This window comes from Doryrhamphus excisus, linkage group LG2 (assembly GCF_037039965.1).
Source record: "Doryrhamphus excisus strain RoL-2023G ecotype Guam linkage group LG2, RoL_Dexc_Guam_v1.1, whole genome shotgun sequence".
Classification (NCBI taxonomy): domain Eukaryota; kingdom Metazoa; phylum Chordata; class Actinopteri; order Syngnathiformes; family Syngnathidae; genus Doryrhamphus; species Doryrhamphus excisus.
Window position 1 is genome coordinate 23,881,763 of NC_136358.1, and position 13,777 is coordinate 23,895,539.

General features: G+C 41.4%; 1 protein-coding gene across 1 annotated transcript in view; it reads right to left on the minus strand.

Annotated features, from left to right (window-relative positions):
- LOC131109243 (dynein axonemal heavy chain 9) overlaps positions 1-13,777 on the minus strand; it is a 62,189-nt gene that overhangs the window by 43,485 nt on the left and 4,927 nt on the right. Inside the window, exons 5-9 of the mRNA XM_058060982.2 lie at positions 11,522-11,710; positions 10,040-10,275; positions 9,840-9,962; positions 7,279-7,483; positions 319-483 (exon numbers count right to left, since the gene is read on the minus strand). Coding sequence (XP_057916965.2) covers positions 319-483; positions 7,279-7,483; positions 9,840-9,962; positions 10,040-10,275; positions 11,522-11,710 — 918 coding nt within the window. The remainder of the gene's footprint in view (positions 1-318; positions 484-7,278; positions 7,484-9,839; positions 9,963-10,039; positions 10,276-11,521; positions 11,711-13,777) is intronic.

The window sequence follows — 13,777 nt, forward strand, 5'->3', positions numbered from 1 at the left end:
TTTCTCGTAGAAAATTGGAACCAAGGAGAAGTTTTTTTAAATTTTTTTGTTTTTAATGAATGCGTATTTTTTTGGAAAACCTGATGCGGGCCCAGTCTCCCAGACCCGAGCTCCAGTGGCCCCCAAGTAAATTGAGTTTGAGACCCCTGTCTTAGAATCTCCTCAAGATCCAACAATTTTTCTACTGGTCTTAACAGTTGGATGATGAGTGTACCTGAGTCACAGCAAAAATACCTACTGTGTATTTGGATGAATAATCTCATGGCATTGCATACCAAACCCTGCAAAGATACACAACGAAAGACAAAAAAACGGAACCTTTTCTTCAATGTCGGCAGCGGTGTGTTTGGTCGTCTCTAAGTTTTGCACTAGCTCCGTGTCACCCAGGAAGTTCCCTGAAGCTGAGGACAAGCGAGAGAGCAGATTGTCCTCCAGAGTCTTCAGATTGATCGTGAAGCCATTTTGCTGCTTTGTGAGGTTGGACTAAAATAAATGGAAAGGTAAAAAAAAAATGTTAATTTAACGATTCCTCCTGAAACCATCATGCATGTTGTAGAGGTTTGTTTTTTTTTTGTCCATTTCATGATTATCGGAGGTGATCGCAGATGCTGCAAGGTTCCAGTCAATATTACACATGAATACTGAAAGGCATGTCAAAGGCAGAGCGAATCAATATCCTATTCATCACTAGCCAGCTGTCAGACGGGAACACTCTAGGCCAGATTAGCTAGCTTTCAGATGGGTGTTGACATCAAACGTTGCCATCTTCTGTAACCTAGCCTAACCCTCAGTGAACCACACACACACACACACACACAATCCAGTACATCTGTCAAACACACATTATGTTATTCACTTCAAATGCATCTGGAATATACACAGCACTGTCGTAATTAATTTTATTCAACATCCTCCCACTTTAGAAGAAACCTCCAACCTCAACTTTTTTTTTTTTTTTACAATTTCTTCAAGCAAAAGGATTTAAAGTCACTTCAGCTTGAACTTTTCAAAGGTAGGTGTTTCTTTGGTGGAGAACAAAGTTAATAGAGAGGGGCAACTCCCTTCATTGCTTTATCCTTCTGAGCCTTTCATTATCATCTGTTGCAGCTTCTGCCTGATAATGACTGTTATTGAAGTTTTACTTAATGAGGGGTCCTTATAAACATATTATTACATACTAGTACTTATTAGAAAGGCAGACTACTTGGTCCGGTGTGCAAGTTCAGTTCAAAACATAGAAGTGATGACTAACATTTGTGCTGCAAATTCCACAAAATAGCGCCCCACCGATGATTGACCGGCCGGTCCTTCTCAACTTGTGGGTCGGGCCCATTCTAGGTGGGTCCAGACAGTGACATGAGATGTCTGAAGATTTTGACTTCATTTTGCGTTCATTTTCCAGTATAGCATATATTGATTGCACAGTTATCAGTGAAAGATTCATTCATTCATTTTGTACCGCTTTTTCCTCACGAGGGTCACGGGGGGTGCTAGAGCCTATCCCAGCTGTCTTCGGGCGAGAGGCGGGGTACACCCTGGACTGGTCAATCACAGGGCACATATAGACAAACAACCATTCACACTCACATTCATACCTATGGACAATTTGGAGTGGCCAATTAACCTAGCATGTTTTTGGAATGTGGGAGGAAACCCGGAGTACCCGGAGAAAACCCACGCATGCACGGGGAGAACATGCAAACTCCACACAGAGATGGCCGAGGGTGGGAATTGAACCCTGGTCTCCTAGCTGTGAGGTCTGCGCGCTAACCACTAGACCGCCGTGCCGCCCATCAGTGAAAGATGTTATTATTATTTAGTGCAATTTTTAGATTTCATTTTAAGTTATTCGTTATTTGTATGCATGCAGTAATATCGTGGAGAGATCTTCCGTAATAAAATGGATGCTCCGATTAAGCGGCCACCAATCAATATCGGTCGTTTGCCTTGGAAAAGCATGTGATTGGCATACGCCGATAAATGCTTTTCAACGCAATCTGTGGTGATTCTTCTGTGCAGTGTCGTGTCTGAGAGAAGCGTCCCCCACCCACTTTGCTCCACAGTTGACAGAGTCTGGTGAGTTTCTGAGACTGACGGTGACAGCTAATGCACATTCCCAAGGACTCGACTTGCTTGACTTGAGCCCTTAGGCTCCACTTGGGTGCATAAACCTACGAGGTCTTGTTAAGTTCTTTTCCACAGGTCTGCATTGTTGACTTTGTCTTTCAACCAGATGTTTACAATATCCTTCTCAGCATGTTAAACACCAATTAATTCTGCTTGTAATGTCGGCGTCCGTCCCTCTTGTTGGCATGCAGAACACTGCCTAGGTAGCTAAGAGCGTCTGCTTCCTTTTTGACCACTTAAGGTCAAACCTCTTATGCAATTTCAAGCATGGATCATAAGGTCTCTTGTGCATCCTGTCAAGGTAGGCACGACCACCCCATGTCTTGGAGGTCAGTAAAACTGGTTGCAAAGGGTACATTTCCTGTGTCGTTAAGAACATTTTGAAGGTTTTAGCAAGTCAACTAGGGCTGGTTGATTTGTTCGGACATCATATGATCATCTGCAGTCAAATTATCACTTCAATGGTCAATTGAAGTCAATTGAAGTGTGATTTACATGCATAGATTTGCATGTCCACTTGGTGAAAGTCTGGTCAAAGTACAACCAGACTAGTGACCAGATTCTATATAAGTATATATTCTATATTTCTACACAGGCTGAATGTAAATTAAACAATGCTATTGTGTCATTTACTGATAAAACTGCAATCCACCAGCAAACACAGCAAGTCAGTAGCTCCGAATAAGGAGCAAGTTTGGTTAGCCAGCCTGTTCTGTCATGGGTAGGTGAAGCTGTGCCGTTATGTTTCCTCTCCGTGGCATACAATAATGCTCCCATGACGAATACATACTTATCTTGAACTGCACCTGGGGAGCTTAGTTGAGCGGACCATGCTGCTTAATTGCGGTCTTTATGACAGCATTTCCTGCTGTGGTGATGAAAGTTAGTTTGCATCACTGTTGAAACTAATTGAGCATGCGCCTTGATAGAGCTTTTGAATTTTAAGCTATTACTTTTGCAGGCAAAAAGTCCTCCTGTGACAAAATAGTATGTGATACGTGGCCTTTTACCAGACAGACCTGACCATTGTGGATAAAAATTGCTTTGAATGGAGGACATTTAACTGGGGGATACGAACTGTGACCTTCTCCTCGCCAGCACTCATGTGCTCTTTGGGAGAAAATGTAACTCACTCCCAAAATATTCCACCAAAAGCTGAAATTACGATTCTTTATTTAGCCATTAGCATTTCTCTAGCATTTGTAATTACCACCCCCTGCTAGGCCAAAAATAAACAATTAACCAGTCAACTTAACACGCTCTTGAGGAGATTTTGTGGGCAATCTATCATATTTTATGCAAATTAGAGAGCAATCCTGTGAAGGTCATTTGCATAGTAGCATTTTTACTCTGATGAGGTAAGAATTTCGCTGGAGCAAGCACATGTACAGGGAAGTATTTGTGGTAAAACCAAGTCGAGTGATCCCGCAGTGCGCTCTCCAAAAAGCCAACTTGACATTTTAAGCTCCTGAGCCCATCCTTGGCAGGGTTAAATGAGAGACCTTTCGTCTCAGTGGCAACGCAATCCTCATTAAAAGGTATAATGGTGCCAAGTCACTCAAACAGGGATACAAACAGGTACAACCACTGATCCACTGTATTTGGCTATCAGATTATTTTTTTATCAGTCCATGTTGTATACTGACAACGACTCTTCTACTATCTGCAGCCTGGCTTTTCATAAAGGTTACCCCGAGCTGCCACGACTCTACATTCCATGTTAATTAAAATGATAAGTGAAGCTCTTCATCTACCGACTCCCCCCCCCCCCCCCCGCCTCCCACTCTCGGTGAAATGCTAATTAAACAAGCTTCGTGAAATCTGACTTCATGAAGCTTTCGTTTGCAAATGCTGATATACGTATCTATAGATGAAACTCTATTGAGGTTCAAATACAGAGCGCTCAAATTAATACACTGAAAGCATGCTCACAAATAATGCATTTGAACGGTCGACAGTGAGTCCGCCCACCAGCAAATTTTGGAGCTTTACCAATATTCTGGGTCCCAGAATATTAAAACACGAAAGTAGCGGCAGGAAAGACACTTCTAATAGCGGAGAAGGTAGCAGCGCTGTCCAAAATCCCGCTGTAAATGATAATAATGATGATGGCTGGGTTTGCTTGAGAGATGAGAAAGAGTATGGCAAGTGGATGAGACATTTTGACAAGCCTGTGGGTATCGTGGAAACAGGGATCTGACCATTTCTGAACTCGGTGAGTCATAATGTGCACAATGAAGTGTACGTAAAACAGTATCTGTGCCTTCAAGATTGCGACAAGCAACACGGCCATAGAGACAAATATGATGCCTGATGTCCTCACCAGGAGATGGCGGACATCTGTAATATGAGCAACACTAGTGGGTGTGTTCTTATGCAAAGTGAAGATGAATTTGGAGTGCCACGACAGTGAGTCGAAATTTTGTGAAATTTTGGAGCTTTACCAATGTTCTGGGTCGCAGGGGGTGACATCCCAGAGGAATACTTGCTCTGTGGCAGTTCAGAAGGCGAATTAGAGATTCTCATCTGTCGCCTAAAAGATGACGTACGGTGCATATAGCACAGGTGAGGGGAGTAGCGGGAATGTAAAAAAAAAACACAGAAGTAGCGGCAGGGAAGACACTTCTAATAGCGGAGAAGGCAGCAGCGCTGTCCAAAATCCCGCTGTAAATGATAATAATGATGATGGCTGGGTTTGCTTGAGAGATGAGAGAACAGGCATCTGACCATTTCTGAACCCGGTGAGTCATAATATGCAAATGAGATGAGTGAACTCACTCCTTGTGTCATACTGATGTTTTGTCTCATTTACAGTATCCCTTTATGTCTAATCACGTGTGACATCAGCTAGCTCCGGTTGACCGTTACCTGAGCGCTAAGATCAGATCAGCAGTGTAGAGAATGGCTGACAGCAGCTCCTGTGTGCTTGTTAATAAAGCAATAGAAGTGCATCATGTCTCCCTAATCATTAACGGCGGCATTAGAATAGGATTCTACGCTGATCCCTAGGCACCAGAAACGTTATATTGATGAGACTGTCAGTTTATACAATATATTCACGTCCATACTATGCACGCACATACACATTACCCGGTCTCAGAGAAACCATCCACAATTAGCAGTCATGGATGAGCAGGAAGAGGGCAGGATACTGTACCTCGGAATGCTAGTGCGTACTTAACAATGCAGTACTTAACGATGACGGACAAGACAAGACTCCGCTTGTGCGTTAAAACATTTTTCAGATATTGGTCTAATTGCTGCGCCACCAGCCAATCCTTGTCAAAGAGGATGGACATGAAAAGGGCACATTTGTTGGACGTGACAAGCGTGAGGCATCATTAGGTGAAGGAGCTTTGATCAAGTGGATTTTCACTTCATCACTTGTGTTTCAATCCACGGATGATGCTGTGGACACGGTGAATGTGTGCTGCTCATTAATGCTCCAAAAATCCTCCAAAGCTGTGAGTCTCAAATGGCACCCCCTCGGGGGTCGCACTATGGACACCTCTTCAATACTAGCATGTCTACAACATAGAGCAGGATTTCTAATGAAAAACGAGGTAAATGTACCGGCTATTTATCCTAAACTGTGAAAACACATCAGTTTCAAGTCATAATTAAAACTGCAAGCAGTGATGAGCGGGCTCGAGCACCTTGACGCGCTCGGGGGTACGTGCGAGTCAGGGGTACGCGTGCGAGCGAATGGGCGCGCGGACACGTCATACAAAAAACCGGGGAGATCGAATAAGTCGTAAGGGAGTTACGGGACTTACAATTTTCTACCAGGAGGTGGGGCGACACCGGTGACAAGGCGGGTATGCGGTCACGTCCAGTCTGACGCCCCAAACCTCCATAAAAAAAAATAAGCGATGATCAAATCGCAGACGCCATCAAAAATGGCCGACTTCCTGTTGGTTTTGCAATATGGGTTTTTGAGACTTTTTGGTGCGTCCTGTCATGATAGACGTCTCCACCAAGTTTCGTGACGATCGGTGAAACTGGTGGCGGGGGCTAATTTTTTTTTTTAATTTCAAGGTGGCGCTAGACCAGGGGTGGGCAAACTTTTTGACTCGCGGGCCGCATTGATATGACAAAATTTATTATTTATTATTTTATATTTATATTTAAATATTTAAAAAATAATACAATATTATAATAATTACAATAAATTTACAATAATAATTATTATATTATTATTATGTAAAATATGCAAATATAACAATAATATTATATAATTCATATAATAATTAACATTAATATAATAATCATAATAGTTCTAATAATAATTATAAGAATTATAATAATCTAATAATAATAATAATTATTATTATTATTATTATTATGTGCTTGTGTCCCTTTTTTCAGGAGCACTTTGTAAACAACAGACCATGTCAAAAAACGAAATTGATAAAACCATCAAAAGGTTGGCTCAGGCCATGATGCCAGGTTGTATGTTGAGTTTAAATGAAATACTTTGGAAAGATTGGGTGGGCCGTATTCAAACACTTGGCGGGCCGGATGTGGCCCCCGGGCCGTAGTTTGCCCACCCCTGCGCTAGACAGTCAATTTTGGAACATTATATTTGAATCCCATAAAATATAAAATTTTTCGCTTGCCAAATTTAGTGAGTTTTCAGGCATGTTAAGGCCCGCAAAATCGCGATCATTTTGGGAGAATAATAATAATAATAATAATAAACATTACGATTACAATAGGGCTTTCGCACTGTCAGTGCTCGAGCCCTAATTAGCACAATCCGCTCTGTGTGTTCATCAAAGGCGCCATCTGAACGTTTAGCAAGCAAAAAGAGTTGGGACCTGCAGCCTCTTGTGATGTTGAAAGGCGTAGAGTTTTCTTTGTTGATGCATGGGCTTAAAGATGACTAATAATGAACATCAGCGTTCCGCCTGGTTCAGAGAGGACCCAGGAGCCCTTCACCAACTGTTTCCTTTCATTGCATGATTACAGACAAAACGCCGGGAAAGGAAGTCAAAAAGATGCCACAGATGAACACTTTTTGTTCTGTGATGGCCGCTGATGACTACAATCAATAAAACTTCAACATCTAAACGTACTTTTTACTTTTTAACTGTGGAATTACGCATAAACTCCACTTTTTTTTGCTGGTTTCTTCACTGGCTTTCTCACCTTCAGCTCTTCCAGATCAGGTCTCTCCATGCTAACCACAGTGGCCAGAAGCTGGTCCTCCAGGCCGTCTCTGGTGACAGTGAAATCTATCAACGTGCACTGGGCTTGCAGCTCCGGCTGGTAATGAGGATTGGCGAGCTTGGTGTGCAGAATGAGGCGGAAAGTGTGGTTGTACTCGCACTCCTTGTCACCGATCTTTATATACCTGTTTCAAGAAGTGAGGAATTGACGTCAGTTACATGAAAGACATTTCAGCGACTATGAATAGACAAGTGTCCTTGACATTTATTCCAGGATTTAAGTAGTTGTAACCACAGCAAAGGTGAAACTATGCTTCTACTGTTTGGAATAGATGCAAGGTTTGGAGCTGGTTTGAAAGCTAATAAGGTGATTTTTATTCTCCCCATCAGTCAACTGTACGGCATTTTTTGGCCGTGCGATTTTTGGAGTATTGATTTTTGGAGTGGTGAACCTGAAGGGAGTAATGGTAATGGTAATGGTTTAATTTCATTTGAACATGCATCAGATTACAATTGAGTGCATCCCATAATCAGTTCACAGTTCCACATGTCCAAAAGGAGTAGGAAGAAGCAAAGCTTATTAAATCCTACCCCTCCATCTGGTACTTTTACAATCAGTAACTGTAACATTTGTACACTTCCTGCTTTCTATAATACAGTTTAAGGTTTTTTTTGTTTTTTTTAATAATGCATTTCGTACCGATCAGCAAGTTGAAGTATTTGTGATTTTAGAAATAAGGAGTTGGTATGTTCTCTGTAGGCGGCATTATGAATTATCCTTACTGACCTTTTTTGCAGTACATTTAGCGAGTGAAGATTGCTTTTATAGTTTTCAGAATCATATGCCTTCAATATAACATGTTTGGCGGTATGGGCATATTGGGCAACATTGTTACCTAATCCCATTTCAAATTTGACAATGATAGAACAGAAGTGGTGTATATTGTACACAGGTATTTGTCAAGGTAGGATCCGAGTGCAAAAGGTATTCCATTTGGAGATGCTTGGTCAGAGTCACTGACTTAGCTCGTGCTATCAAAGCTCCACAGCATGAGGACTGGTACCTTTGAATGCATCCACGTTCCTTGGCTATTGTGCCACAGCCGGGCAAACAACTGTCTCTTGGGACGAGTCAGGTGTTGGTCAAAAATTCCAAGGTCAGAGATGTTTCGGTAGCACAGTGTGGCTAATGCACACCTGCTGACAGAATTCATGCTCATTCATTCGAAAATGCTGACAGTCTGCAGCAGTGAGGAGTGTGTTTTTATGGATGACAGGCTTGATGTGCACTAATTACATTGGACCACTGCCAACATAGCAAGGCCATATTTGTCTGAATTGTATCTGCTGTTGAAATACTGTAAGGCTTTCAAGGTAAATGGCATGCCTGTTTATGTTTGCGACTGGTCTAACAATAGTGTTCACTGGGCCTGTCATTGTATCCTGGAATGGACCACATCAGTCCAGTCTCACGAAACTGACTCGGCAGTTAAACAGGGGAGACTGCAAACATTGTATGTCGTCATGAAAAACTACCAAAATAGTGCCCACACTGCTGAAAAGGTAAGAACATGTACGTTAAAAAGCCATAGCATTTCAGTATGTGGAATCAAACTATGGAATGGATTGAGTAAGGACCTCAAACAATGCACAACGATGAGCCAATTCAAGAAACAATACAAGCAGTTGATGTTTGCTAAATACAAGGATGAAGAGTCTTGAACCAGTCATGATGTGCTATATATATCACTATATTGACACTTACTATGGTACCCATTATGTCATTGGATGCTCATATCACCTCCTACTTCGGTACATGACAAAAAATTAAATTAAATTAAATTAAATTAAATTAAATTAAATTAAATTAAATTAAATTAAATTAAATTAAATTAAATTAAATTAAATTAAATTAAATTAAAAAAACAAAACTATATTAGGAAAGCAGGAAGTGAACAAATGAAACAGTTACTGATTGTAAAAGTACCAGATGGAGGGGTAGGATTTAATAAGCTTTGCTTCTTCCTACTTCTTTTGGACATGTGGAACTGTGAACTGATTATGGGATGCACTCAACTGTAATCTGATGCGTGTTCAAATGAAATAAAACCATTACCATTACCATTACATGTGTTGGCAGGATGGAGAAGGTCTTCAAAGTCAGCAACACACAATGACGAAAGTAATTCTCCAAAGCTTCCCCAAACATCTCCCTCGTCAGACTTAGTGACCGACAAAGCCGTACACCGCTTGGCCAGTACCTATGAGCTGCCTATTGGCTCCCAGGGGCCAAAAATGCCCCCCCCCAAAAACCCAAAGGGTTCTGGGACCACCATGGCAGGCACCAACTACCTTACAATCACCTTAGATGGCCTCCTCAACAATGGAGACATGGAACATGGGACAAAATACCACCTTGAAAGTTAATAAAGGCATTATTTGATGATGGTTCATTTAATGTCCTATTTGATCCTCTCTTATGCACAAAGAAGTGATGCCATTTTATTTTCTGATAGGGATGCTTGCTGATGTTGTTTTTACCTTCCCTTCTTGATGGTTTCTCTCCCAAGAAGAGGTCCAAGAACAGGATCCAGGTTTTCCTCCAAGTTCTCTATCAGAACCACATGGCCTTGTAACAGTGCTCTCTCTATGGCATCCAAGTACCTTCACAGTAAAGAAGAAGGTTAAAAAAAAATTAATGTTACCACACAAAATCAAACATTCAGCAGCAAGCAACTCACCCTCGCTGTCCGATGCGAATAATATGCAGCTGTTCCCCATACTTGTTCTTGATCCACTTGATGCCCTGCAGCTGAGGGTCTACCATCAGGGGCCAACGCTGGCAGGAAGAGAGAATGGCGGCGTTCTCAGTGGACATTCTGTCTGAGGGTAGCCCTTCGTTTTGCCATGCTGCAATGTCGGCATCATCCGTAAGTAAGGTGATCGGGTCCAGTTTGGGGGTTACTGGGATGGGAACCTTCAAGATAACATGAATGAATGCTATTGGCCAGGGGCGACGGATGAAGGACAAACATCTGGACAATTCCAAGGTTGGAAACAATTGAGTGCATCCCATAATCAGTTCACAGTTCCACATGTCCAAAAGGAGTAGGAAGAAGCAAAGCTTATTAAATCCTACCCCTCCATCTGGTACTTTTACAATCAGTAACTGTTACATTTGTTCACTTCCTGCTTTCCATAATACATTTTTTAATTTTTTTTTAAATAATGCACCACATACCGAAGTAGGAGGTGATATGAGCATCCAATGACATAATGGGTACCATAGTAAGTGTCAATATAGTGATATATATAGCACATCATGACTGGTTCAAGACTCTTCATCCTTGTATTTAGCAAACATCAACTGCTTGTATTGTTTCTTGAATTGGCTCATCGTTGTGCATTGTTTGAGGTCCTTACTCAATCCATTGCATAGTTTGATTCCACATACTGAAATGCTATGGCTTTTTAACGTAGTCCTAGCATAGAAGTGTTTCAAATGTACTTCTTCCCTGAGATCATATTTCTCCTCTCTTGTAGAGAAGTATTGGATGACATTTTTAGCTAATTGGTTATTTTTAGCTTTATGCATTATTTTAGCTGTTTGAAAATTAACTATATCAGCAAGTTGAAGTATTTGTGATTTTAGAAATAAGGAGTTAGTATGTTCTCTGTAGGCGGCATTATGAATTATCCTTACTGACCTTTTTTGCAGTACATTTAGCAAGTGAAGATTGCTTTTATAGTTATTAGCCCATATTTCCACACAATAAGTAATGTTGGTGGGATGTAAGTGGGATGAGGATGCTACCTAAACGGTACTACGACAATAAAAACGGCATGAGGATATTGCTAAAGGCTGCAATAGTACGTGATCGGCATTGAAAGCCATTTATCAGAACCCTGATCTCTAACCATTTCGAGTGTTGCTCATTGTTACATGCCATTACAGTGATGTTGTGTTTGTCTTTACAAGGTTTTCTAAATGATGACAAGAAGTTCTTCAGCCAAGATGTCATGTCGAGATACTGTGACTGGTAGGAAAACTACAATTGTGCAGATATACAGCTGTCCAGCAATCATCAACTTCCTTGTTTTTATAGGAAAATGGCACACTATGTTAGAAGAAACTTGTTTCCACAGGACATTCCAAACTTTTTTTCAGTGACAATGTTGTAAGAGTGTGTGAATATTGACAATACTGAAACCAAGTTACGCACCGTCAGCTGACTAAGGTAAGGTCTCCAGGTTTCGTCCATTAGTCGTAATCTGTAGCGTTTTGTGAAGTAGCCCAGGTAGGAGATGAAAGCAGTGGCAAGTAGGACATCTCCGCACAGAGTCCTCTCTTGCTTCCTGAAATTCTTGATGGCTTCTGCCCAGCGTACATTCTCCGACACGAGACCCCCCACCTGGAATACAATGGCACGACACATTGTGACACCATTCCCTAGGGTGGCTAGTTCATCCTGATATCAATTAATGTGTGGGTTGTATCACATAAAGAAAGAGGTGGAAAAAAAAATCCTCACAAACAAGTTTACCACCTTTAGGTCCACTTTTAATAGGCTCTTATATCTTTCACTGCTCATGTAACAACACCTTTACTCTTTACTGCAGCAGTGATACCATTCTCCTCCAGGGATCAACAATATTCAACTTAATATCTAAGCTTTCCCAAACTCAAGTGACGCTGCCCTTGGGCACCAAGCGTAACTTCCCTGGCATACATCACAGCAACACTGCACACGGCAACATTTGCATTGATATCCGCCACTGACTGTCATATTATCTTCCTATTATTGCAGCTGTCAGGGCTTCTGCAAATGAATAATAACAATTTATATTACCAACTGCATCAACTGGCTTCTTGTTCACGTCCAGTCAGCACAATGACACAATAGACACATTGTATGTGTGCGGGATACTAAACACACAGATTTGCATTTGAGAAAGAAACAACATAAATAGCTTGCTCGTAAGTATGTGGATTAGCATAACTTGTGCAGGACTGCCATATGGCACACTGGATCTTTGTTGAACTCATAAGGAGCCAAGTCATTTATGCTTCATGTAAAAGGATGGGGGAAATACAACGGACCAAATGGAAAAGCAGTTTATTGTAACATTTGATCCTTAGTAAAGCATTAGCATAGTCTTATCATTTAAAAAATGTGCTGTCATGGCAAAAAAAAACGAGCTTTTGGCAGTGATGGGAATGGTCATGAGCTTGTGGGTATGAGCGGCCAAAGTTAGTTTCCTCTGTAGGGAGGCTGGGCTCTCACATGAGAAGCACTGTCATCAGAGACAATCTGGCATTCAGAGGAACCAGGTGAGGTGGCTCGGGCATCTGGGCTGGATGGATGGATGGATGGTTGGATGGATGGATGGATGGATGGATGGATGGTTGGATGGATGGATGGTTGGATGGTTGGATGGTTGGATGGATGTTTGGATGGATAGTTGGATGAATGGTTGGATGGTTGGATGGATGGATGGATGGATGGTTGGATGGATGGATGGATGGATGGATGGATGGTTGGATGGATGGATGGTTGGATGGTTGGATGGTTGGATGGATGTTTGGATGGATGGATGGTTGGATGGATAGTTGGATGAATGGTTGGATGGATGGATGGATGGATGGATGGTTGGATGGATGGTTGGATGGTTGGATGGATGGATGGTTGGAAGGGTGTGGTTACCTGTCACACTGCCATGTCAGAGAAGCCACATCCTGGGGTAGTCACATGACTGTCACATGACAAGCACTCCAAAATCTTTCCTATACTTCACTTTGGGGCGTTATGAGTTCAGAACACCTTAATGGCACCCTTAGGAGCAAGTACCCCTTGCCCTTAAAGTTCACAACACCTATTCCTGCATATGACTATTCCGTGGAGTGTGGTTCTGAGCAGGAAGAGGGCGGGATACTGTATGTTTGAACGCAAGTGGTGGTTACATGCTAAATCTAGTGCATCATATTTCTCCTCTCTTGTCGAGAAGTATTGGATGACATTTTTAGCTAATTGGTTATTTTTAGCCTTATGCATTATTTTAGCTGTTTGAAGGTGAACTATATCAGCAAGTTGAAGTATTTTAGAAATAAGGAGTTAGTATGTTCTCTGTAGGCCGCATTATGAATTATCCTTACTGACCTTTTTTGCAGTACATTTAGCGAGTGAAGATTGCTTTTATAGTTATTAGCCCATATTTCCACACAATAAGTAAGATATGGTAGAACCAGAGAGCAATAAAGAGTGTGGAGTGATTTCTGATTGAGAACAAATTTTGCTTTGTTCAATATTGAAATATTTCTGTCCACCTTATGTTGTATATTTGTATTGTATGTGTATTGTGTGTGACATGAATGTTTGTGTTTCCTTTTTTTTATTTAGTAGAACTGAAAGTCAGACAGGCTACTGGATTAGCAAGTAAATAGGCTATGAAGCAAGCAAAAACGAATGCACAATAATGTC